Raw genomic sequence first — 26,152 nt, 5'->3', positions numbered from 1 at the left:
ATCATTGCTAACCTTCCAAATTCCCTCATATCAAGCAGAGTCCTCACTTATGCAACCTTATAAAAATGCAATCCTAATAACATCGTCTCTGCACATCTCAAAACTCACATTAAGATTGTTGATGACTTTTTAAAATGGAATTTTTACGGTGTGTTGTCTGTGGCACATAAAAAAATGATCGACATTATAAAGAAACTTTTTTAACATATTTCGGAGGCCAAAGCTTCTTTTATCCACCAAAACCTTTTCATCTTCCACATGATTTTGGCTTTTTGCTTTTATCGAAGGTTTTCACATGCCATTACAGCACAAACAGCATTAGTTTTTTTGTACCAAGCATTGATTATCTCGTAAGCCTTTATTTTTGAGAAATGCTACTGTAATATTAATTAAATTTAATGAATTGAATGAGGCAAATACCATAAGCATTTTTTCTATTGAAAAATTGTGCTTAAATAAATAAAGAAAGAAAATATCATGGAATAGATAAATATCATCAGCTGAGATTATTATGCAATTGGTGGCTGCTTTTATTGTGAAAGGAAGAAAAAAAAAATTCTTCGGATTTGCCTCTTTTGAATGCCATTTTTATTGCAGTTTCATTTTCTCTATTGAAACTACTGAATAAACATTAATTAGTAACATTTAGTGTGGAATTATTGCGAATTTATTGAATTAGTATAGCTACTAGAGCTACTGAGCTACACAATGTTGAACTGAGCAACTACTGAGCAACTTAATGTTACTGAACGATTCAAAGTTATTGAACAATTAAAAGTTACTGGGCAACTTAATGTCACTGAGCAACTTAAGGTCATTGAGAAACTTAAGGTGATTGAGCAACTTAAGGTCACTGAGCAACTCAAAGTTATAGAACGACTCAAAAGCTACTGAACGACTCAAAAGTTACTGAATGACTCAAAAGTTACTGAACGATCCAAAAGTTATTGAACGACCCAATAGTTACTGAACAACTCAAAGTTTCTGAGCAACTGAAAGGAACTGAGCAACTTAAAGTCACTGAACGACCCAAAAATTACTGAACGGCCCAAAAGATACAGAACGATCCAAAAACTACTGAACGACTGAGCAACTCGAAGTTAGTGAGCAACTCAAAGTTACTGAACGATCCAAAAGTTACTGAGCAACTCAAAGTTACTGAACGACTCAAAGTTACTCAGCAACTCCATATTCCTTAATCCAACCTGGCAGACAGACACCAAAAACTATACATAAAGCTACTAAACTTAAAAGATGATCAGATTAAATATTTTTAATGTTTTTACTACTGTTTAGGTGTAGGAACTTGCATAAAAAAGTATGAATACGAAATGAATTTCTGCAAAGCTGATTACAAATCTTATTACTATTTCAAAACTACCTATAAAGTCAAAATTTCTATGTAGCTAAAATGGCAAATTTTTAATTGAATGATTAATTGATTCGAATGGAAATCAATTAGGTCAGTTATGAATATTAATGGATTGGATTTTATGAATTTGAATGTGCTGATCATATTTCTTCATTTATGAATTGTAAATGGAGAGAAATTTAGGTATTTTAGAAACAGGAGCAAATGTAACGGTTTTTTGGGAATTTGAAAATGAAAGTAAATGACTTGAAGTTGGCGTTGATTTAAAAAAAATTGGAAATTAATTGTAAAAGTGGGAAATTTGATTAAAATGTGGTTTTAAGCAGTGAATTAATACAGTTGATGCTGATATAGATGATATTGTGCTTCAAATGACTTAAGGATGCTCAAATCAGGTAAGTAAACGGTTGTAAAATGACAAAAAATTAGTTTTTTAATTATTGATTCAAAATTTCTTCCAAATTGTCATTTCCTGACAATTTTGAGCTTATTCAAGTCAAGTTACTGTACAAAACTATAAGTTCATTGACAATCCTCAACTTTAGACCACTCAAATGCAAAATTCCCTTCAGATTTAAAGCAATTTTCACATTTTCCTTACTTTCTGATCCAATTACAAACAATTGCCTCTAATCACTCAATTAAAAGCAACTCAACCTCATAAAAGTTCAAGTTTAAATCACTTTAATACCTTCCATGTGACAAAGAAAGTCATTTACACCATATAATGACAAAAATCATTATGAAAGTGAAATTTCCCTTTCACAAATTTAATGGACATAAATTGAAAATTGAGAAAACTTACTGCAATTTCCATAAACAATTGAACTCATCAAGTCACATCCAAGAGTCCAAAAAAATGATTCTTTCATGCCTTCCTATTCACGAAATTTTTTTCTCACCGTTCCAATGCATTTTGATTTGATTTCTCATAACTTGCATGTAAATACAATTCAATTTTCAAAGCACGCCTTATTAGACTTCATATGAACAACGATTGTTAATAGGCAATAAGCATTCTCACAAAATCAAGTCGCTTCACTAACCTACATAAACAAATTTCTTCTTCATCTTCAACATTTTATAGATATTAAATACTACAATGAATTGATGTTGATGAGGTAATAATGTGAGGTGCCTGCTGCCTTTCACGTTTGTCGTTTGTTTTTAGTCAAGTTTTGTAAATAGACTGCGATTTTTTTGGTGCAAAATGATTTGGTTTGGTTTGGCTTAGGTACTTGAATAGAGTGAGGCTTGAAATTTGAATATTTAAAGGTTTAAAGTCAAAATTTCGAACTTGAATTTCAATTTTCGAATTTTCGAAATTGAGTTTTCGATTTTCGAACTTGAATTTTCAACTTTCGAATTTGAATTGTTAAATTTCGAACTTGATCTTTTAACTTTCGAACTTGACTTTTTAACTTTCGAACTTGAATTCTAATTTTCGAACTTGAATTTTTAACTTTCGAACTTGAATTTTCAACTTTCGAACTTGAATTTTTAACTTTCGAATTTGAGTTTGAATTTTTGAACTTGAGTTTTTAACTTTCGAACTTGAATTTTCAACTTTCGGAATTGATTTGTCAACTTTTGAACTTGAATTTTCAAATTTTGAACTTAAATTGTTAACTTTCAAACTTAAATTTATCTCAAATGCGCTCCATGTCCTCATCTCAAACCTCATTCTCAATTCCCATTTGTCGTCTCGACTTTTCAATTCATTTCCATTGTGAAAGTCTTATTTCTTCTGCCAACATTTACTTTAATTTATTTTTTGTTTCGAGAAATTCTTAAATCAAAATGCCATTTTCTCTGTCAATAATGAAGCTTCTTTCTATCTCATTGTTATACCAAAAAAACTATCTCTGTTGCTTAATAATGCTTATTGCGCCCGTAAGCAGACAATTGAAAAAAGTCGCTAAATGTTTTTTGTCTTTCTCGAAATAATCAGCACAATTGGCGGAAGAGAATTTCACGGTTCTTCTTACTTCATCTCACTTGAAAGTGCAGTCTCATTTTTACCTCAAAAATGCTTTGGGAAAATAAGAAATGAATGTCGTTTATTGAGTGCAATTCACACATCTCATGAATGTAAATGCTGTTCTGTCTATTGATATATATAGTAATTTCTAGTTCAGTAGGTGGGTTCATGCTGATATTGAAATGTTTATGTTGACTTTTTTTCATCTTGATTAGGAAAGATGTGGATGATGGGGTGCTGTGGGACATACTTGCTTACTTTGTTGGGTGTAAAGATTAACTGTGATCCACTGTAAAATAGTGGCTATTCTTAATCTGCGTCTGAAGCTTGCTGCATTCTGCCAATTACCAATTCCAAGTGTTACTGTCCCATTGTCCTGATTGTCCCCTTTTAGTCCGAATGTTCCCTTTTAGTCCGTTTGTCCTCTTTTTTAGTCCGATTGTCCTCTTTTAGCCTGCTTGTCCGCTTTTAGTCCGATTGTCCCCTGTTAGTCCGTTTCTCCTCTGTTAGTCCGTTTGTCCCCTTTTAGTCCGATTGTCCCTTTTTAGTCCGATTGTCCCATTTTAGTCCGTTTGTCCCTTTTTAGTCCGATTGTCCCTTTTTTGTTCGTTTGTCCCCTTTTAGCCTGTTTGTCCTCCTTTTGGTGTGTCTGACCATCAAAACCATCTCATCATAAACCAAGCCCCAATCAACATCATTTCAATCATTATTAAACTTCCTCAATACCTTAACATATTCAAAAAAACAGTAACAAATTCAAAAAAACAATAAAAAATTTCCATAGGGTAAAAATTATAATTTCTTGCGTTATATAATTTCTTGCGCGAACAAATTCTCCAAAAAATATTTTTTTTTCTGACGTGACATTTTGAAATCCTTATATCTTCTAAACGATAAACTCTGCTGACACCAAAATCGGTTAAAAAAATACGAATTTCGTGAATTTTCAGATTCCGTGAAAAAAATATTTTTAGGATGCACCATTGCTTCAAAAATCGATCATTTATACTGAATATAATTTCTTGCGCAAAAAAATATAATTTCTTGCGCAATTTTGGACAAGTAGGCGATGTATTTTGACGACACAAAACTTCTATTTTCGGACGATTTACCCTTCTTTCTGACGTTGTTTTGCTTCCAAATGGTTTTAGGATGCTTCTTGATTATTTTAAAATATTTCTGAGGTTGAAAATGCGAAAAAATTATCACAACAAAATTTTTTTGTGTTAGCCTACTTGACCAAAATTGCACACGAAAATTTGAAAATTTTGTTTTGGTAGATTTTTCGCGTTTTCAACCTCTGAAATATTTTTAAAATAATCAAGAAGAATCCTCAAACCATTAGGAAGCAAAACAACGTCAGGAAGAACGGTAAATCGTCCAAAAATTGAAGATTTGTGTCGCCAAAATCAATCGCCTACTTGTCCAAAATTGCGCAAGAAATTATATTTTTTTGCGCAAGAAATTATATTTTTTGCGCAAGAAATTATATACAGTATAAATGATCGATTTTTGAAGCAATGGAGCATCCTAAAAATATTTTATTTACGGATTCTGAAAATTCACTGAATTCGTATTTTTTTTAAACTTTGTTTGGTAAAATTCATGCTTCCGTTCAAAAGTTATGGACATTTAAAAATTTCAACTGCATTTTGCGCAAGAAATTATATTTTTTACCCTATAAATTTATTTTTATCAATCAATAGATTTAAATTAATTAGACTAAAAATTCCATTAAAAACAGAGAATCTACATCGAATCTAAATAAGCTATTGAACGGACTTAAGAGCATCTTAATGCTTCATTCTAATCTAGAACTTTTTTATTATTCAAATCATGATCAGTAATCAATATTCTATACATATATTATGCATGCAAACGACAGAATTCGCAAGTCGCCAATAATCTTTTAGTTCCAGTTCAAGACTTCTTCATACAATATTTTTCTCATTTAAAATTCATGTGAGCTTTCACAAATCAGCAAATGAATGTCTTGGAAAAAGATTCTTTTTTTTTATTCAGGTTTTTAATCTTTTTTTTTTTTTTGTTTGTTTTTTTATTTCTGTGTTGTGTCTTCTTATTTAACTTACTTCTAGGTATGAGATTTGAAAAAAGAAGAAATAGAAAAAAAGAGACATAACAAAGGAAAAACAAAAGAGAATATTGAAAGAAAGGAAGAAGAAGAAGTAAAAAAATATTGAAAATTGATTTTAAGAATATTAAATAGGCAAAGAATAAATTGAAAAGGGGAGGAAGTAGAAAGATTTTAGTGATTTGATGTGGATTGAGCGACTTTATCTGAGTGATTTTAAGGAACTGAGGCAATATAAGGCACAAGAAGACATTAGTATGGAACCATTCAGTTATAACACAACACTCCACCCTTCCTCCTTCCCCCCTGCGTAACAAAGGTTCAATCCCCGCTTTCTCTAAGAGCGTTACATAATACTTAAACGATCTCGATGGAATGTATAAGTTTAGGAGAACGGGTTTGGTTTTGAACTTCAAAGACCTTAGGAGGGTTGACTCCAAGCACTACTACACTGCCAAACCATGCCACTGCCCTACCACACCATGCCACTACCCTACCACACCATGCTATCACACTACCACACCATTTACCCCTTTGGACTGCAAATACAAACTTGAATATAGAACCTAAGCACTTGTTAGGCTTTAAATTAGATTCAATCATTTGGTAGTCATTTGAAAAATGCAAGTAGTTCAGGGACCATTTGGACGATACATGGAATTCTGGGTCCATTTAGATGACTCGCCGACTTCAAGGTCCTATTGGATGAAACACTTAGTTCGGAGTTCAAGGTCCATTTAGATGATACGCGGAGTTAAGGATCCATTTTAACGACATACGGAGTTCCGGGTTCATTTTAAAGACACACAGAGTTAGACCGTGAACGATTGGACTACAAATGGAATTCAGGATTCCTTTACACGACACATGAAGTTCAGGATCCATTTGAATAACCTACGGAGTTCAGGGTCTACTTGAAATACACACGGTGTTAAGGGTCCATTTGGATGACGCACGGAGATCCATTTGGAAGATTCATTGTGTTCAGGGTCCATTTGGAATCCATCTAGACTTCTTATCCTCCAGTATGTGTCTATACCTCCCTACCTTAGTCCCTGAACAACAAATTCCCATCTCCCAATTCAATCTTACCAAACAAAAAACCTTAACTTCTTCAATCATCTTCAGTCAGCCATCATTTCACCTCAAGCTTACACATTTCATCAACTCTCAGCACTTGAAGCAAACAACACAAATATCTTAAATGAATGAAAAATAATATAAATTGAAAGGTGAAAGAGTTTATCGTTGGAATGAGATTGAAACAATGTTTTTTTTTTTGTGAGTTTCTTTGTTGCTGTACACAATAATAACATCGTTTACATTCATGTTGATTTGATGTTATGCATTATTGACACATGAGAATAAGATCAGTGAGATGAATGGAGGATGGTGGAATTATTTGGGTCAGTAGATTCTCTGGATGATTGTTGACAGATGATTTAAACAAAAATTGTTGATTGTTTTAGTACAATTGAGAATCTCGTGACTTTGTGACGGAGGGAATTGATGTTTGGAATTTAATTCAATTAGAAAATGGTTCAATGGATGAAATAATAGCAATTGTAGCTGAATTTGGTATGTTATGGTGAAATGGAAATGAATAGTTGTGAATTTTACAGCTATATTCAGGACTTAAAGGCTGAATCCAGTGTCATTCAGCACTATGGAGTTGAATTCAGTATAAACCAGTAATATGTAGCCGAATTCAGCACTTTGTAGCTAAATGCAGATAAATTTGTAGCTAAATACAGCACTTTGTAGCTAAATGCAGCTCAATTCAGCAATTTGCAGCTAAATACAGCACAATTTAGCATTTTGTATCTAAATGCAGCTCAAATCAGCAATTTGTAGCTGAATGCAGCTCAATTCAGCAATTTGTAGCTGAATGCAGCTCAATTCAGCAATTTGTAGCTGAATGCAGCTCAATTCAGCAATTTGTAGCTGAATGCAGCTCAATTCAGCACTTTGTAGCTAAATGAAGCTCAATTCAGCAATTTGTAGCTGAAAACAGATCAATTCAGCATTTTTACAGTTAAATACAGCTCAATTCAGAACATTTGCAGCTAAATACAGTAAAATTCACATAGAATCACGCATCATATATTACTTAACAGTAAATTCCACTCAATACCTTTACCTCTCATAATTCTACAGCATACATATCAATTCAGTAGCAACAACATAATCATTAATATCTCTATTCTTAGTTAATGCAAATGCAGTGAAAAATTCATTAAAGTCTCTTAACCTCATTGAACTTCCATTCAACTGCGATTGCATTGAAATTGAAAAAAAAAGGCATTTTAAATAATTGAAATTAATTTATTGCATGATTGAATGCCATAACTTCTTTTGTGTACGCTTAGAATTATTTTTATCTGTAAGAAAAAAATCGTAAATTTGTCTTGTGGCTGAAAATGAGAGAAAAAATAATAATTGTTGGATATGCTGGGTGGGGAAGAATGTGGGAACTAAGCGGAATTATTGGTTAGAAGTTGGTGATTTTGCATAAATTCTGATGGATATGAATATAGCTTAATTTATTTCTTAATTTTCTCCATATGGTAAATAGCTGTGTGAATTCTTATGAGAATTCTTTAGGTCTTGTATAAGGCAGCTAAGACTGAATAGTATGAAAATGATGCATCGATAATCTGTAAGAAATATGTCAGCAATAGCTTAACATTTGGTTACATCCCCCTTACCCACTTATAAGTTTCCAAGTTGACGTTCACAAATCCCATTCCTGTCAATTCTTGTGCCTTCCGTGCTCGTACCATGATGATCAAAATCATCTGCCGGAACTTGGTGTTTCCACTCAACCAATTGCAGTTGTAGGCACCTTCAGCAACTGATAGTGATGCACTGTAAGGAATTAATTGAATATTAGGGCTTGTCCAACACAGCAGGATTGCAGACAAAAAATGCCAAACTGAAAGGTATGGCCGAAAACTACAAGCCTGTGGACCTAAAACTCTGAAAATGCAGGCTTGCGGTTCTTGGTCGAACCCTATTCTCAGCATTATGATTTCTGAACAATTTACTTACTCATTAAGACGACTTCCATAAAAGCAATGAATGAATGAGTTCCACATCGTCACAAGCAGTGCTAAGATGTACTTGAATAGATAGAGATAGCTTACTCTAGACTGCAAAAGTAAAATAAATAAGACAATCAATTTGCTAAGCTTAATAGTACTAAGCTAAGCCTAATTCTTACCAATGTCAGTAATGCGCAGCAACAAATAATGATCAGCATGCCAAAAACGTGTATAAACAGCAAGAACGAGAGAATATCCCTTAAATGTTCTGATAGATCGATCAGTTCCTGATGAATTTCAGCTAGTTTCTTCAACTCATCAATTGCTTCATCCTGACCCTTAGCTGGATTAATCACACTAATAAGCTGTCCCAAAACAGTGAGTTCCAGGTTAATAACCGCAACAAGCTCAGCAAATAGTAAGTCGGTAATCAACACAGTAAATGTGCCGACTATAAATGCCCAGGAGTTAATAAAAAAGAGAACAGCATATGCCAAAGGTTCTGTGGTGTCCAGAGGCAACTGAAGCTGTATGATCAATTCCAATTTCGCTTCCTTTGTCCATACTAGTTCATATAACATTAAAAGAAATGGCATGGATATAAATTCGGTCAGAACTGATTTGTAAAGAACTGAGCAGATTGTTCCGCATCTATTTAAAGTCTTCAAATGATTAGAAACCATGAAAGCATGTTGATCCCAAGCATTATGTGGAAAATAAGACTTAAGCTTAACAACCATGTCCATAAATTTTCCTCGACGCCAGTACATGATAGTGAATCCTTTAATCATAATTAATAATTCAATGCAGACAATAGCTACATTCTCAATTATTATCATAATGGATCCATGATGAATCAAGCCATGCACGATGCTGATAAGGTTGATACCCAAAAACACAAGCGAAATGATCATTGACATGATGAAAAATGCTCGGCGTTCTTTGCCTTTGTTTAAAGGAGCTTCTCGTGGTAAGTTTCTAAATCCAAAGAAGTTCATCATTTTTTCTGATTGAAAAAAGTCATCAAAGTCGATGTAGGTAGATTGAGGAGTTCCAGTGTAGATCTTTTGGATGAAAATCTTCAGGTTTTGATGAATTTTTGCTAAGTTGTCCATTGTTAGGTCTAGTGAATGAAGACTTATCCGGTCAAATTTCAATAAGAAACTGTTTTTAAGAACGCACAAACTCAAGCAGTCTGGATTTATTCCTGCAATTCCTCATGTCAATCAAAATATCCTTCGATTAATAATTAGTGGAATCTCGAACTTATTAGACTTGTGAGACCTATGCATATCGTATGCAGAAAATCGAATAAAATTGCTGAAGTTCTTAAGACGTCAGGAACGAGTAAAAGTATGTTGCACTTGAATGTTCATTATCGCATGTCAATCAAGGGCATGCTTCATGCAAAAATGATAAATAATATGCTAATTACAATGATAATGCAAGAATAGACATGCATAAATTGACTATGTCATCTAAAGGCTGATAAATGCTGCTAATTACTTGAATAATTAAGGAAAACTTCAATGACGTTCCTCAAGGAAATACCATAAGATTTAAATGAGTGTTCTTTATTCATTATTTATGTGAATTTATGCATTATAAGCTATAAGTGCAGCCTAAACAGATTTTTCCGGTGATGGCATATTCTAGTCTATTCCATTCAACCAATTTCTGGCAACGCCCTTGATCCAATCTTCTTAAGTCTTGTATAAGGCAGCTAGCACTGAATAGTATGAAAATGCCGCGTCAATAATCTGTAAGAAATCTGTCAGCAATAGCTAAATATTTGGTTACATTCCCTTACCCACTGATAAGTTTCCAAATTGACATTGACAAATCCCATTCCAGTCAATTCTTGTGCCTTCCGCGCTCGTACAATGATGATCAAAATCATCTGTCGGAATTTGGTGTTTCCGCTCAACCAGTTGCAGTTGTAAGCTCCTTCAGCAACCGATAGTGATGCACTGTAAGAAGTCAAATGAATATTAGGGCTTGTCCAGCAGGTTTGCAGACAAAAAATGCCAAACTTAAAGATATAGCAGAAAACTCAGAAAATGCAGGCTTGCGGTTCTTGGTCGAACCCTAATCTCAGCATTATAATTTCTGGACAATTTACTTACTCGTTAAGACGGCTTCCATAAAAGCAGTGGATGAATGAGTTCCACATCGTCACAATCAATGCTAAGACATACTTCAGAAGGAAATATGTGCTGATTCCAGACTAGTTATGAAAAAATAATCAAAGAACTATGTTTAACAATACTTTTTCTATAAAATTACCAAAGTCATGAAGGCACAGCAAGATATAGTGATCAGCATGCCAAAACAATCAATAAACAGCAACGGCGATAAAATATCCTTCAAATTTTCTGATAGATCGATCAGTTCCTGATGAACTGCAGCTAACTTCTTCAACTCATCAATTGCTTCATCCTGATTCTTAGCTGGATCAAGTTCACTCATAATCTGTGCCAAAATATTTAATTCTAGGTTGATAACCGCAACAAGCTCAGCAAATAGTAAGTCAGTAATTAGGACAGTAAATGTGCCGACTATAAATGCCCAGGAATTAATAAAATACAGAACAATATAAGGTATAGGTGCTGTGGTGTCAACAGGTAGCTGTAGCTGTATGATCAATTCAAACCTTGCTTCATTTGTCCATACCAATCCATAAAACATTAAAAGAAGTGGCACGGAAGTAAATTCAATTAAAACTGATTTATAGAAAACAGCGCCAATTGTTCCGCATGTCGTTAAAGTCTCTAAATGATTAGAAACCATAAACACTTGCTGATCCCAAGCATTATGAGGGAAATGAGGCTTCAGCTTTGCAACTATATCCATAAACTTTTCTCGTCGCCAGTACATGACTGTAAATCCTTTAATCAATACTAATCCTTCAATGCAGACAATAGCCACATCCTCAATTATAATCAAGAATGATCCATGATGAGTCAAGCCATGAATGATGCTAATGACGTTGATACCCAAAAAGACAAGCGAAATGATCATTGACATGGTGAAAAATGCTTGACGTTCTCTGCCTCTGTTTAATGGAGCTTCTCGAGGCAAGTTTCTAAATCCAAAGAAATTCATCATTTTTTCTGATCGAAAAAAGTCATCGAAGTCGATGTAGGTAGATTGAGGAGTTCCAGTATTGAACCATTGCATGAAAATCTTCAAGTTCTGATGAATTTTTGCTAAGTTGTCCATTATTGGGTCTAGTAAATGATGACTTATCCGGTTGAATTTTAGTACTGAACTGCTTTAGAAATAACATTAATCATGGTAGCTTAGATGTGTTCCTGTAATTTTTCTCATGTCAATCATAAATATCCTTCGAGCGATAATTAGCTAAAATAAGGATACATAGAAACTAATTAATAAGCTAATTAAAGTGTTAATAATGGATATGTTGAGAATCCTTCTCCATTCTTGTTAATCGAGTCTATTGAAGCATTAGAATTGACCAGAGCTCGAATTTGGCTGAATTTAAGTCGACTTGACTCGACTTGGAGCTCTGAAATTTGTAATAAACATGGAGCTCCAGTTTGAGTTACTTTGTACGGATCCTTGATGTTACTTTCCGGATTCTGAAGAAAAATTGCCTCATTGCCCTTGCCAATCAGGTGTAAAGAGAACATCGTGGCTAATTGTATTTGGCTTTATATGGTCTGACAGGAGCGTAGCCAGAAGGTGGCAAACACACAAATTTGGAAGATGTTTTGGGATTTGTGTCTCGAAAACCCTTAAAAAATTAAGATTTTTTTTCCCATAAAATCCCAAGGTTGATCCCCAAGCCTCCCCTGTAGCCTTTTGCTTGACATTTAGCACTTGTACTTCTCAGCAGGAACGTGATATTTCTATCAAAATTAAATAGTCTACATCCTCAATGCAATTCAGTCAAAATGTCTAATTCAACCTTTGTCTTCTTCATCGTCTTATATTATATCCATTATACGTCGCAGACTCTTTAATTTTCATTCCTGTTTCATAAAAAATTCATCAAAAAAAACAAGAAGAGGTCCAAAAATCTGCTGCAGAATGATTTATGTCATTCCTCTTCTTATTTTATTCATTAATTTTATCGATCATGGCATTAAGTTCTTGACCATCAATTTGTAACGTTTCCATGCAATTTTTTTTTTTGTGAATTTCATTGAGTGGATATCCAATAAAATGAGTGTAAATCAAATTATGCGATACATGAAGTATAACAAATGTGTTAGAATGATCGAAAAATGCCACCGGTTTGATGGAACCGGACCATACCAAAACATTTCGCGCAGAAGGTGCGTGAAAAATTTAAAATTAGCTCAATCATCGTCAATCGCTCTCTTTCATCTTTACAGCCAGCCTCGTTGTTGTTGTTTTGGCGATGACGATGGAATTTTTTTTTCGGTTTCGCTTTTTTTTATTGCAAGCCAAACTTACTTTTTTTTTGTATGTTTCCATAAACACATGTAGACAATAACGAGTATGTTGAGAATATTATTTGTGAACAGATAGTTATTTGATGGACAGACACATAAACAGCCGAAACAGGAAAATGAGAAATTTAGACATCAAAAAAAAAATGTTTGAACAATGTTGGTAAATTATCGACTTGTAGACCTTTATTATGTACATGCTTTGTATCTCTTTTTTTGATGGCGATAATGATGAGTATGGAAATTATTTTGTGCCTTTTCTTCATGCTTTGCTTTCATCTGATCGGTGAGAGTGAAGTTTGATATGCAAAAAATGGTTAAATTTTTTGCTATTCAGATCTGAAAGATCCAGAGTTTCAAATGACGCAGATGGAGGAATTTGGCAGCCACATGGACGCCAAAATCAGACAGCTTTCATTTGGTGTTGATAAGAGAGATTTACAGTTTCATGACGAGGCTTACTTCATTTTTGTCGCTCAAAACTAAAAGCTAAGAGCTTCGCGTTGCATGCGTCTCAGGTCTAATGACAGTTTAACAAGTGAATGCTCGACAATAGGCTCCGTTGGAGAGGACATATTGTTTAGCTCTCATCAATAAACTATTACGTCTCATTTTCTTGATGACAAAATAATTGAAGTTGCGCCAGACTCTTACACCCAATAGACCTTCAATTTATAGTGGGATTCGAACGACTTATCTGTTGGTATTCCTGTCTGTAACCTACATACGATGGATTTGAACCGCTTTTCCAATACATATGATTCGAAAAAGTACCCATACCATGTCTACAAGGACCATGACAAGTCTCGAACCCCATCCAATCCAATTAAAATTACATTTGGTATTGGTAATTGACAGATGGAGGCTTGCGATATAACCAGCTATAGGAGACGTTTAAAGAAGGTCATCGACCAAAAATTGATCTGCACTACTAGTACTTACTTACTCACTAACTCCGATGGTCATTAGGTTCAACTGGGATTCATGGTCTCCCTCAGATGTCGCTTAAAGCTGCTACTAGTGAAATAAGTAAGTCTAGATTACACAGTTACTGTGTCGGTGTTGGAATGCTGCAACAATCAGGTACCAAAGTACCAAACTATTACTCCACCGAGTCTCCTTGGTTTACATAGACATTCATACACAAAACAATTAAAATTCACGAAAATCATAAAAAAATTGTCAAATTTTATTAAAGTTTTCTTTAGAGTTCCGTACCTGGTTATTCTATTGAGATGGTTTGTTTTGGATATTGAGATGGTTTTTTTTTTTGATAACTGAGATTCTGAACCAAACTTTTTACCCAAAATTCTACCTGAAATTCTAATTAAGTTGTATAAAAACTTCGGAATTTAGAAATTACACAATCATAAAGCAAACAAACCTTGATAAAAGAGAACTTGAATTAGTTTTTATCACTTTATTGCTTCCGATTTTCAAATTTTCATCCAAAACTCAAATTAATAATCATGGATATTCAAAACAGATTACTTAAAGTACAAAAGGAAATGGCCGCAACAACCTCAAGGGTCCGACTAAATGACAGTCAATCATCAAGTAACAGCGACAGATCATCAGGTCCACCAAGACGACGAGGAAGTCCAAATCTTACATACATCAATCCCAATTTATTATCAGATAGTAGTCGTGGACAACCATGGCGTCAAAAGGATTTTAAGTATGGCAATGGAATTTTAGGACTGCATCAGGAAATCGAACAGTTTTATGCACACATGCTGCCAACCCCACTTGAAAATGCAGCAAGACTTGAAGTTATTTCAAGAATTGAATCTTTAATCGTAAAGCTCTTCCCACATTCCAGCGTGGAAGTTTATGGATCATTTCGTACAGCATTATATTTACCAACAAGTGACATCGATATGGTTGTGATTGGAGACTGGACACATTTGCCATTAAGGATGTTGGAAAATGAGTTTATTATGAATTTTATAGCTGATCCATATACAATTAAGGTCCTAGACAAAGCATCAGTTCCGATTATTAAGTTGACAGACAAAAGGACACAAATTAAAGTTGATATTTCATTCAACATGAAGGCAGGCATACAGACTGCTAAAATGATTCGTGAATATAAACGTCAATATCCAGTACTGCCAAAATTAGTGATGGTCCTTAAACAGTTCTTGCTGCAACATAACTTAAATGAAGTCTTTACTGGCGGAATCTCATCATATTCATTGATTCTCATGTGCATCAGCTTCCTGCAACTTCATCCACGACAGAACTTCAAGAATGTCAATTTGGGACTTTTACTGCTCGAATTCCTTGAATTGTACGGACGAAATTTCAACTACATGACAACAGGCATCAGTATTAAGAATGGCGGTCGTCATGTAACCAAGGAAGTCCTTCAAAAGGAGCTGAATGGAGATTTACTTCGTCCAAGCATCTTGTGCATTGAAGATCCACTCACACCAGGCAATGACGTCGGAAAGTCATCACATGGAGCACTTCAAGTTAAACAAGCTTTCGAAACTGCTTACCTGACTCTATGTCAAGCTGTTGCACCAAAAAATACTCAACTTAATGACTGTAATGCACAAAGTATTTTAGGACGTGTCATAAAAGTAAGCCACGAAGTCATTAGCTTCCGCAAATGGCTGCAAAGGAGTGTTATGAAGAATGTGACAAAGGAGAAAATTGCAGACAGAAGATTGAAATGGGAAGCCAATATTAATGCAAGTCGATCAAGTAGCAGTTCCGATGATGTTTCTGAGTTCAATAATAGTCATGATAAGAGTAGCTTGTCGAATAAGACATAGATGTGAGCTGAAGGAGATGCTTAGTTCCTGTGAGGAGATCGGGTTGTACTACAGGATCTGAAGCTATTAATCGTCGCATATGGAATAGAAATTTAAGGATTTTAGGATTAAGTATGGACAAAATGTCCAATTTTTGAGTATTAAGTAAATGTACATAAAAGTTACAAAAAAATGTTGAAAAATAAACAAAAAAATTTGAAAACTTAATTTAATTCTCAGTTTATTTACTTACTTCCTGTACCCAGGTTCCTATGACTCCTTTCTACCTGACTATACTGCTTCCTCTGCCACCTAGTTTGTAGAAATCCTCAATCCCCAAATTTAGCTAACATTCCCATCATCCACCTCCCATTCCCTCAATTCTCACATCGATTCCAACCATCCAGTTCCAATTACACATTCCCATCCAATCCAAGAAGTCACACACAGCAACCAAATTGTTACAAAATTCACGCAATTTATCATAAATGCGCATAAAATAAAATAAAAAAAATTATGACAAGTAAATTCGACACGGCTCAATAACATAAATACTGTACGTATAAATCTAAAAGTTATTTCATGACACATTCAGTTTCTCAATTAACATGCAGGTACAATAATATATGTTATTATGGTTTTCGTCTTATTTACGAAATTTTTTACAAGTGAAGCAAGTGAAGTTAAAAAAAAACGGATGTTTAAATTGTTTGTTGATTATGAAGTGAAAGAGGAAAGGAGTTAAAAGAGAAATTTTTAAGTTGTGCTGGGTGGAGAATAAGCTGCAGAGTTGGAATTCAGCTCTATTTGCTTAATTCAGCACAAACGATCTTAATTCAGTTGCATCCAATTCAGCAACGCTGAAAAGCACTGTATTCAGCAACGCTGAAAAGCACTGTATTCAGCAACGCTGAATAGTACTGAATTCAGCAACGCTGAATAGCACTGAATTCAGCAATGCTGAATAGCATTTAATTCAGCAATGGTGATAAGCACTGAATTCAGCAACGCTGAACAGCACTAAATTCAACAACGCTTAATACCACTAAATTCAGCAACGCCAAATAGCACTGAATTCAGCAGATGAATAGCACTAAATTCAGCAGATGAATAGCACTAAATTCAGCAACGCTGAAAAGCACTGAATTCAGAAACGCTGAAAAATATTGAATTCAGCAACGCTGAATGACATTCAGCAATTCTGATTAGCACTGAATACAGCAGAGTCGAGTTTTTAGCTCCATTTACACAATATTAAAGACAAATCTACCCAAATTTCCCGAGCACCAACTCATTCATTCAACCTTCATAGCCACCAGCAAAACCCAAAACATCACTTCTATCCAAGTAACATTAAAATTTTGTAGCTTAAATTAAATTTAACCGCAAAAAATATACTTTTTTTTATTATGGCATTTCAATTTGACACGGGAGGAATCTCTTAATAAACACTGACTTGCTGCCATATTCCTTAACATTTTAACGGATTTCTCAACAACTCGTGCTTTAAAAGAGCAAAAAAAACGACAGATTTTAATAATGTAAATGACGTTCAACCGCATAACGCAGTTAAATCACTCAATAATAGGCAATGTATGTGGATATGACCACAGATATTTTACTGTCTTTATATCACTTGACTCTTTTCACTTCTTATTTACCGCTGTCACTGCCACTGCTCACTGCTGCTGATGGCTTTTTTTGTGTTTAATCAAAAAAATTGAGTAGTTGAAGGTTGTTGAATCTGTTGATGGAGATTAAGATTGAATGCTTTTTGGGATGGATTGTTGGGAATTAAATGCATCAATGAGTCATAGCCAATTGTTGCGGAAGCATTTAACTGAATAGTGCTGAATAGGATAGCGATAAGCTACATTTAACTGATTGTTGCTGAATTAGGATGCGTTCAGCTGAATAGTGCTGAATTTAGTACTTTATTGCCACTTACTTCCTTAGCTATGGTGAAGTTGAAGAACTCAGCAAAGTAAGCTAAGCGGCGCTGAATTCAGCAAAAATGAACCGAATAGCAATGAATTCAGTATAGCAAAATTGACAAGCTTTTAATTCAGCTAAAATGAGCTAAGTAGCTTTTGTTTCAACAATTATATACTGAGTAGTCCAGAATTCAGCAACAATGTGCTGAGTAGTCCGGAATTCAGCAAGAATGTGCTGAATAGCGCTGAATTCAATAAAAAATCACCCTAGTAGCGCAAAACTAAGCTCTTAATAGCACTAAATCCTACAACTTAAAGCTGAATAAACTCTTTATGACTTCCATAAATTCACAGCTCAGCTTAACTAGCCCTAATTCCCGCCATAAATTCCACTTTTTTTTAATAATTCATAACTTAAAACACCATAAAAATTATTAATCCAATGACTTCATACTTGTTAAAATTAACGCTAAATTGAAAATACTATAAAATGTATAAATCAGTTATTGATTTATACGAGTCACTTAATTGTTCGGCAAATTATAATGTCGAATCCCATAAAATGTAAAAAAAAAATTCATGTAAAGTGCACAAAACAAATTGCTTGGACGTCCCTAACAATTAGTCAATGTAATAAATTGAAGAATTAAAAAAAAAATATAAAGCTTTATTAACATATGGAAAAAAATGAATATATGGCCCCGAGGGTATCAATAACACAAATTCTCCCGTTCAAGGGACTGCCATACATGCCAACAATAACAAAAAGTAAATATGAAAAATTGCTCGAGCCATAAAATCATAAATTTTAAGAAACTGAATGAGAGAAAAATAGGCAAAATGAAATTTTTTATTTTTCAGGGTTCAGCACTGCAGTCATATGGCCGAAAGCCACCACACTCAATCATTAATTTACACACACACACAAAAAAATGTGCAGCTAGGATAAAATATTCAAAACGATTTGCAATATTTAAAAAAATGAAATGTAATTCAACAGGTTGTGGGTAGGGGTGTAGGCAGGTATTTGAGGGGGAGTATACCCTCTGTATGGAAGTGATAGCGGGAAGCGGAGGAGATGTGGAGAAGCGAAGGGTTCTGAAATTTAGAAGGAAGGGGGACTTTATTGCGAGTTTTTCCAACCATAGCAAATTAAAGAACCTTTTTCTGAAAATTGGGGTAGGCTGACCCCCCAAACCCTCTTTGAATACGCCCCTGGAGTCAACTATCCTCTCTTAATACGCATGTGTGGTTTGAGGGTCAAATCCCCTCTCATAATACGCCCACCTGAGGGTTGAGGGTCAACTCCCCTCTCAGAATACCTCCATCCCAGGGGTTTGAGGGTCAACTCCCATCTCTGAATACGCGAATCCCTGGGGTTTGAGGGTCAACTCCTCGCTATGAAAACGCCCATCCCTGTTGTTTGAGGGTCAAATCACCTCTCATAACACGCCCATTTGAGGGTTGAGGGTCAACTCCCCTTCTGAATACCCCCCTTTGGGTTCGAGGGTTGTCCTCTCCCTCACCTCACCCCATATTTTTGTGTGCAAAAAATATTCAATTTGCTAGTTTTTCCCTAAAAGAATCCTAAAACGCCCCATTCAGTTGGGACCCCTGAATACGCCCCATGTATTCTGCTTAAAAACTCTTTTCCTCACAATGCGACTCGATAACGAAATGCATTCAACAACTTTTTTTTTTCTCTTCCATTTAGTCATCAATAATTTTTCATTTCTTTCGACTATCCATTTCAGGCGCTTTTGACTTCAAAATATTTATTGTTACACAAATGCGAGCTCTTCGGCTACGGCTAGCAAACTATATATATATTCAATATTTTATCAGATCGCTCTAGCAGTGCAACGAGATTGCATATAACAATTTTTATAGTCTTTTTTTTTATGGACAAAAATGTACAATATTATGCAGTTTGTAAATTGCAATTTGAAAAAGGAAGAATGAGAGAAATGTTTATGCAATGGATATATATGAGAGAGCAATTTGTAATAAATAAAAATTTAAATGAATTTTATAGATAAGGTAGAACTGAAAGAAGGTCAGTTATGGCTTTTTTGACGGACAGACGGGGATATTGAAGAATTTTTATGGCATTTTTACTGCTGATGTTTGAATTTTAAAATGGATTGTTAAAATTCTTCAGCAATTGCTAAATTTTAAGGAAATGATCTGATTCTGAGGCAATGCTTTCATTCTGAGGCAACGCTTGAAATTTAAAACAATGATTTCAGAAGCTAATCATCAGATTTAAAACGCTCTCATTTTGACGCAATGCTTCAAATTTAAAGCAACACTTTTAATGTGAGGCAACGCTTCAAATGTGAATCAATGCTTTTATTTTCAGACGATGCTTTATTTCTTAAGCGAATTTTAGATTTAGATGTAAATTGTCAAATTTAAATTAATGTTCTTGTTCTGAGGCAATGCTTCAAATTTAAAGTCATGCTTTAATTCTGATGCAATGCTTAAAATTTAAAGCAATGCTTTGATTCTGTAGATAATCATCAAATTTAAAGTAACTCTCTTATCATGAGGCTATGCTTCAATTTTAAAGCAACACTTTGATTCTGATGCAACGCTTCAGATTTAAAGCAATGCTTTAATTACTGAACTTTTCAACCTTTGAATATTTTTAAAAATAAAAAATATAATTTAGTAATAAGACTCCACAGCAAATCTCCATCCAGTCACATCACCGTCCTCAACAATCCATTAATTTCTCAGTAAAAGAGAAACACGGAAGACGATTATGCAAAAAAAAAAAAAAAAAAAAAACAAGAAGAAATAAGAAAACAACAATCAAGAATGCTGATCAAGTTTTGATATAAATTGTCATTTTGCTGATGCATTTATGACAAGATTCGCTTAACAAGATATAAAATATTATTATGTGTCCGCGATTGTGCATATAATAGCAACATTGAAACTGATGATGATGCAATGACAAAAGAATTTATTGCCCTAACCATTCTTAGGTCTTAAAACAGCACAGCTAACTGTTAAGCTATTGTTCTTCATGTAATGTCTTGCTGATTAGCATCATCATCATCATCATGTATATAGAGAAAAATTTCCCTACGTAGCATAATTTAGAGGTAAGCAGGTTGAAATCAGCATAATGCAAGTACATGCATGTTGGAAATTAAGTAAATTGAAGTTAGTGTGTGATAAATCTCGTCGATGCTTTCTAGATTTGCTATGGGAAATTTAATAATGGTTTGGTGCACAAATTGTGCTGTTGATTGTATGATGGGATATGGAAGTACATGATTTTACTGGATTTTGAGGCTGTCTATACATGTAGTTACAATGTAGTTATAATTGGATTCTAACAGTGTATTGTTAGATTCTTAAGTGTTACTTCAAAATCATGAAACACAAACAAGAATTCATCAAAGACAAAGCGCTGATTTTTGAGTCGTCACCTCAGAATCAAAGCAGTGCTTTAAATTTGAAGCATTGCCTCAAGACTAGAAAATTTTTCAAAATTGATGCGTTGCTTTAAATTTGAAGTGTTTTCTCAGAATTAAAGTATTACTTTAAAATTGAAGCGTTGCCTTAGATTTTTTAAAATTTGAATTCAGAAAACCAGTAAAATTTGAATCATGATAAACCGTTAAAATGGCAATTTATTCAAATTTCTCTAACGGCCAATTGTTCATCCAGCAATTAAAACCAACATCCCAAAGAAGTAACAACTTTTTCCATTCCAACTCCCGCCAAATCTAGCTCTTGCGCACTCAATTCATATAAAAACTTTTATTCTTTACTTATTCAGTGTCTTTTCACATTTACTCTTATGGACAATGTTATTTTTTCCTGTAAACATTTTAAGGACTGTGAGCCTATGGTGTACATGTTCATCGCAATTATAGCGATTGCCGTGTACATGTGCTATAAAGGTTGTCATGGAGTGATAAAGATATCGAGGAAAAATGCAGGTAAGTCCAAAATTTGGTAAATTTGAAAGTTTTTGAGTTTTTTGGTGATTATTAAGTTTGTAGTCATTGGGAATTGTGAAAATGTGCAGCTACTATAGGAACAGCACTAAGTGTCACAGATAATCATGACCAAAGTGCCAAAATCTATCCAAAAAGTCATTAAAATTGCATTTAATTCCAAATTTTCACATGAAACAAAGAAGAAAATTAGATTAAGAAAATTTAGCGCCAAAAACTCTCATTTTTTGCAAAAGAGAACGTAAAACAATCCCTAGAAATATGAGAATTTGCAGTATGCGCAAAATCAAAATTCTCAGAATTCTCTGTTATTGTCATTTCTCATGTCTCAATGACTCGAGGCACGTGGTTGATTATTAATCAATTTTGTATTATTTTTGATTTTTAGAGAGGGAAGCAGCATCGAGTGTGCATCTAGAGAATGCATACTCTACAGCAGTACAAAATTCATCGGTTCAATTAAAGCAAATGTAAGTTTAGGATGGTTTTATGGACCATACCATCTGGTGATGCTGCGGTACTGGTACAAGGTGCTACAAAATACCAGGGTATGGCATGGTGCTATACCTGGTATAGCAGGGTGCTACACCTGGTATGGCAGGGTGCTACACATGGTATGGCAAAGTGGTACACCTGGTATGGCATGGTGCTACACCTGATATGGCAGGGTGGTACACCTGGTATGTCAAGGTGCTACACCTGGTATGGCAGGATGCTACACCTGGTATGGCAGGATGCTACACCTGGTATGGCAGGATACTACACCTGGTATGGCAAGGTGCTACACCTGTTATTGTACCCTATCGTATCATCACTATAGGAATCGACCCTATTCCGTCCTCAATTAACAAATCCTCAATTTAACCTCTTTCAGGTCCGATACCGAAGATACTGTAGAACAAAAGAAGCCAGTTAGTTTTGTCTGACTATTTCCACCGAGCCCATCCATTAGTGAGTCTCATCTTAAACCGGATCTTCCAAGCTATACAGATATTATGAATCAATTCGTTGATTGTCAACAGAATGTAAACTCTCCGTCATCTTCACTTAGCGTCCATTCCACAAAAGGATCATCGGTAAATTTTATATGTCCACAACCTCATCGTTCAGTCTCACTTTATCAAACAAATCAAGAATCAAGCAATTTTAAGCCACCGACTTCTAAATCAATCAATTTGAATGATCTACCAAGTTATGGAGAGGCAATGACAATGTCATCAACTAATCAATAGACACTTAAATGAGGAATTAATCAGGATAACTCTACTGGATCTAGACTAGACGACATTCTACTATTTATTGTTGAGACTATCAATTTTATGAATGATTTTTTGATTGATATTATGACTTATTCCCTAACTTGTTCCTAATATTGTATACAACAATACAAAAGATTTTAGTCAAAAAAGTTTGTGAATCATCAAAAGCAAATGCATTGATGTAATCATAGATGATATTTAACAATAAATCTAGTTTTAATTGAAAGTTAATGGATTAAGTGTTTGATTTGGGAGGAGTTGATGTATAGTTCAGTGGTGGGCAACTGTCTAGTCTAGTGTGTGTATCGGTGATTCACAGATTGGCGATCACTGTTCTAGTCTAAATGCTTCTTAGGCCACGCAGACTATGTTTAGCTGTAATGAAAATTGATCAAAAACCCGAGATGCAAAATGCGGTTATCGAATCGTCTGTAAGTCGCCACAGGCTAGGATTGGCTTTTAGTGCCGTCAAACTGTGTCGAAATCAAGCATCATGATGCCGTCAGGGTAACTTCTTTGCGTCTTACCCGTTACATACGGTAAAATAGCGGATTCCTAGCAATCTGAGCATGCTTTTCAGGAAACAACAGTCATGGTTCCATCAGAACACCTCCAATACATGACATCAACGCAACGACAATGCAGTGTCTTATTGAATACATTGTATAATTCAGTCCAATTCTTGCTGCCATCGGCTGCAATGTTGCGGTGTCCTGACAACTTCGTTGTAATGTTCAGGAACATTTACAGGAGCAGTTCTGCTCAAACTACGCTCCACAGTAGCAACTCGAATTGAGATATGTCGCGAAAAGCAATCTCATTTGCAGCCATTTGGACACTACAAGGAGTTATGAGCTCATTAAGACTTCGTCGATATTCCATAAGCTTACTAACTGGAATAATATTTGGGAACAACTGGTCTAAATCAGTGGTTGGCAACCTGTGTGCCGCGACAGTATCAAGAACTACTTGCCGCGTGCGGTTTGGATCAAAATTTACTAACAAGTTATGCCGTGTCACATAATCTGTAAATATCGAAGCTACAATGCAAATCATCAAATCCCAAATCCATGACATCACTACACATCAGCTTCTAGATCACTAAGCCATAAGTGAATGACCCGTTATCGAGTTTGTTTGTAAACAACAACAAAAAATCATATGATCCATCATCTCAATCTGTTTATATTCGTCCTTGAACATTTACTTCTGCGCATATCCATCCAGTGAAAATTTGAGAAACAATTTTTTCTTTCTCTTCTGCTCTTCCTGAAGCTACACATCAATTATGATTTGTTTATATTCGGACAGGAAAATTTTTGACGAAATTTTAAAATAAATTTTTATTAAAGTTTAATTAAATGTTAATTTAAATAATGTCAGACGGTTCGTCAGGCCACGATAATAAAGACCTGGAACCAAAACCCGATGGATATAATGCATTGTTTGTATTTGCATTTGTGATTTTTATTTTGTGTGTTTATTCATGCTTCGAAAATGATTCCAATATTGAACCTAATGAGGATTATTTAGGTGAGTTGTAGGTTGTGGATTCATTCGAATAAATAATTTAATTTCAAGTGTCATAGTAGTGTGAAACAACAGTAGATTGGAAGGAAAAGGACTGCAAAGTCCTCAAATCATCAAGAATGAGTAGAAGATCCAGGCCAATTAGCAGAAATGCAGAAAATCCTCAAGGTGAGAATTCTTCAAAAAAGTCATCAACATCCAGTTCAGCTAACCTCAATAAGCAGTCTCAAGCAGAGACTCCTGAAGTCAAAACGGCTTTTAAGCCAATTTTCATCAATCTAAGCTACAAAGAAATCAAGTCTGCGCTTAGCAAAGTCACTTTCAAGGAGAAACCAGTTTGGAAAATTCAATCAACGAATTCAACGCAAGTTCGTGTCAATACCATTGAAGACAAAAACAAAATAATCAAGGAGTTGAAAGCCAAGAAAATTGGCTTCTACACATTTACCGAGAAGGCCGAAAAGTCTTCGTCTTTTGTGCTCAAAGGATTTGTAGACTTACCGTGCAATGAAGTGCTCAAGTTGCTGCAGGAATTCAAAGTCCCAGCTACAAAGGTCAGTATCCTGGTCAAGCATCAAGAATACACGCTGTTTGTTGTTCAATTCGGGGTTCCCGAAATGAACATTAACATTCTCAATCACAATCACAACGTGATTGACAGCATTATAGTTAGATGGGAAAAACTCAAGAAGAGCATTAACAGTATCACGCAATGCTACAACTGTCAACAGTGGGGACACACTTCAAAGAACTGTGGCTTCGAATTCCGCTGTGTCAAATGCACAGAAAGTCATCCTCGAGGAGAATGCAAGCGGAAAACCACGACTGGTGATCCGAAGTGCGTGAATTGTGGAGGAAATCACTCAGCAAGTCATCGTAAATGTCAAGCTTACATCTCTTATGCAGAGAAAATCAAGAAGAGACAACCGAAGCCGGCACTCGTTAGATTTCAAGCATCATCCAATCCTCCAGACGTTAATCAAACCAATTTTCCTTCTTTGCCATCAAAAAAGGACGAAGTTCAAGTCGATTGTAATGAAATAGTCAATGCAATCTCATATGCCGAAAAACTCAGAGAGGCCACCAAGACCGAAAGTCTTCTAAAAGGCTTTCTGACGCTCAAGAGAGGTTAAACAAAATCCCGAACATTGATTATATGATCAATCGATATTATCAGCTAGTAGACGAACTCGAAAAAACTTCAACAATGGATGAAGCCTGGAAGGTCCTCATCAACTTCAACCAAAGAGTCATAGCAGAAGCACCCAGCAGACAGACAGCGTCAACTTCTACTAGTTCCTAAGTTTAATATTTATTTATTTAACTTTTTTTTTTTTAAATTGGCATTTTTTTAAAATTTTTTTGCCGTCATATCATGTGTACCTAACAAATTTATGATTCTTAATTACTGATCATTCATTATGTATTTGATTTAAAGCCGTCTAAGGCTAACATCGAGCAAATTTTAAGAAGCTCCGCCATTATGTCATTTTTGTTAAATAAAAAGGATATTTCTCTGTAGGTTGTGGAGGATTTTGGAGATAGAGGGTCATTTTGTGGTTGAGGTGTTTAATGATTAATGATGAGAAGAACTTTCAATGCCAATTGAACTCTCAATAGCTTCAAACTTCTTAATAGTCAATCCACTGGATCTCAATTTGATGATATTAGACAAAAATTCATTCCAAAATGGTTCAAATCAATGATATTAAATGATCTGTATATCCTTCAAATGTGTCTCCATCAACATCCAGCACGACTA

The 26,152-nt window shown here is 34.8% G+C and overlaps 2 protein-coding genes and 1 long non-coding RNA gene across 3 annotated transcripts; 2 read left to right on the top strand and 1 right to left on the bottom strand.

The window, feature by feature from the left end:
* Positions 1–8,045: 8,045 nt before the first annotated feature.
* On the bottom strand, positions 8,046–11,711 carry LOC139095426 (odorant receptor 49a-like). Its single transcript, XM_070646774.1, has 5 exons — positions 10,834–11,711; positions 10,300–10,459; positions 8,497–8,597; positions 8,154–8,313; positions 8,046–8,102 (listed from the first exon to the last, which is right to left on the bottom strand). The coding sequence occupies exons 1-5, from the start codon at positions 11,709–11,711 to the stop codon at positions 8,046–8,048; spliced, it is 1,356 nt and encodes a 451-aa protein (XP_070502875.1).
* A 2,686-nt stretch (positions 11,712–14,397) lies between these two features.
* LOC139095425 (non-canonical poly(A) RNA polymerase protein Trf4-1-like) lies at positions 14,398–15,711 on the top strand. The gene has a single exon (XM_070646773.1). It carries the CDS (start codon positions 14,398–14,400, stop codon positions 15,709–15,711), a length of 1,314 nt encoding a protein of 437 aa, XP_070502874.1.
* A 5,726-nt stretch (positions 15,712–21,437) lies between these two features.
* Positions 21,438–22,996, top strand: LOC139095227 (uncharacterized). Its single transcript, XR_011544842.1, has 3 exons — positions 21,438–21,583; positions 21,990–22,071; positions 22,476–22,996. It is a non-coding gene; the product is annotated as an uncharacterized lncRNA (long non-coding RNA).
* Positions 22,997–26,152: the final 3,156 nt, after the last annotated feature.

The sequence above is a fragment of the Chironomus tepperi genome, unplaced genomic scaffold, assembly GCF_022539635.2.
Source record: "Chironomus tepperi strain 1889 unplaced genomic scaffold, CSIRO-AGI_Ctep_v1 contig_364, whole genome shotgun sequence".
NCBI lineage: Eukaryota > Metazoa > Arthropoda > Insecta > Diptera > Chironomidae > Chironomus > Chironomus tepperi.
The sequence above is the reverse complement of the archived record's forward strand: the minus strand, read 5'-3'. Positions and strand labels throughout refer to the sequence as shown.

What these genes read in the sequence shown, in the direction of transcription:
- LOC139095426 (XM_070646774.1), bottom strand. Translation starts at nt 11,711, where the DNA reads ATGGACAACTTAGCAAAAATTCATCAGAACTTGAAGATTTTCATGCAA. An exon ending in TATGGAAGTCGTCTTAATGA is followed by an intron (nt 8,314 to 8,496) that starts GTAAGTAAATTG and finishes AATTCCTTACAG; the next exon opens with TGCATCACTATCAGTTGCTG. An exon ending in ACTTGGAAACTTATAAGTGG is followed by an intron (nt 8,103 to 8,153) that starts GTAAGGGGGATG and finishes TATTTCTTACAG; the next exon opens with ATTATCGATGCATCATTTTC.
- LOC139095425 (XM_070646773.1), top strand. Translation starts at nt 14,398, where the DNA reads ATGGATATTCAAAACAGATTACTTAAAGTACAAAAGGAAATGGCCGCA.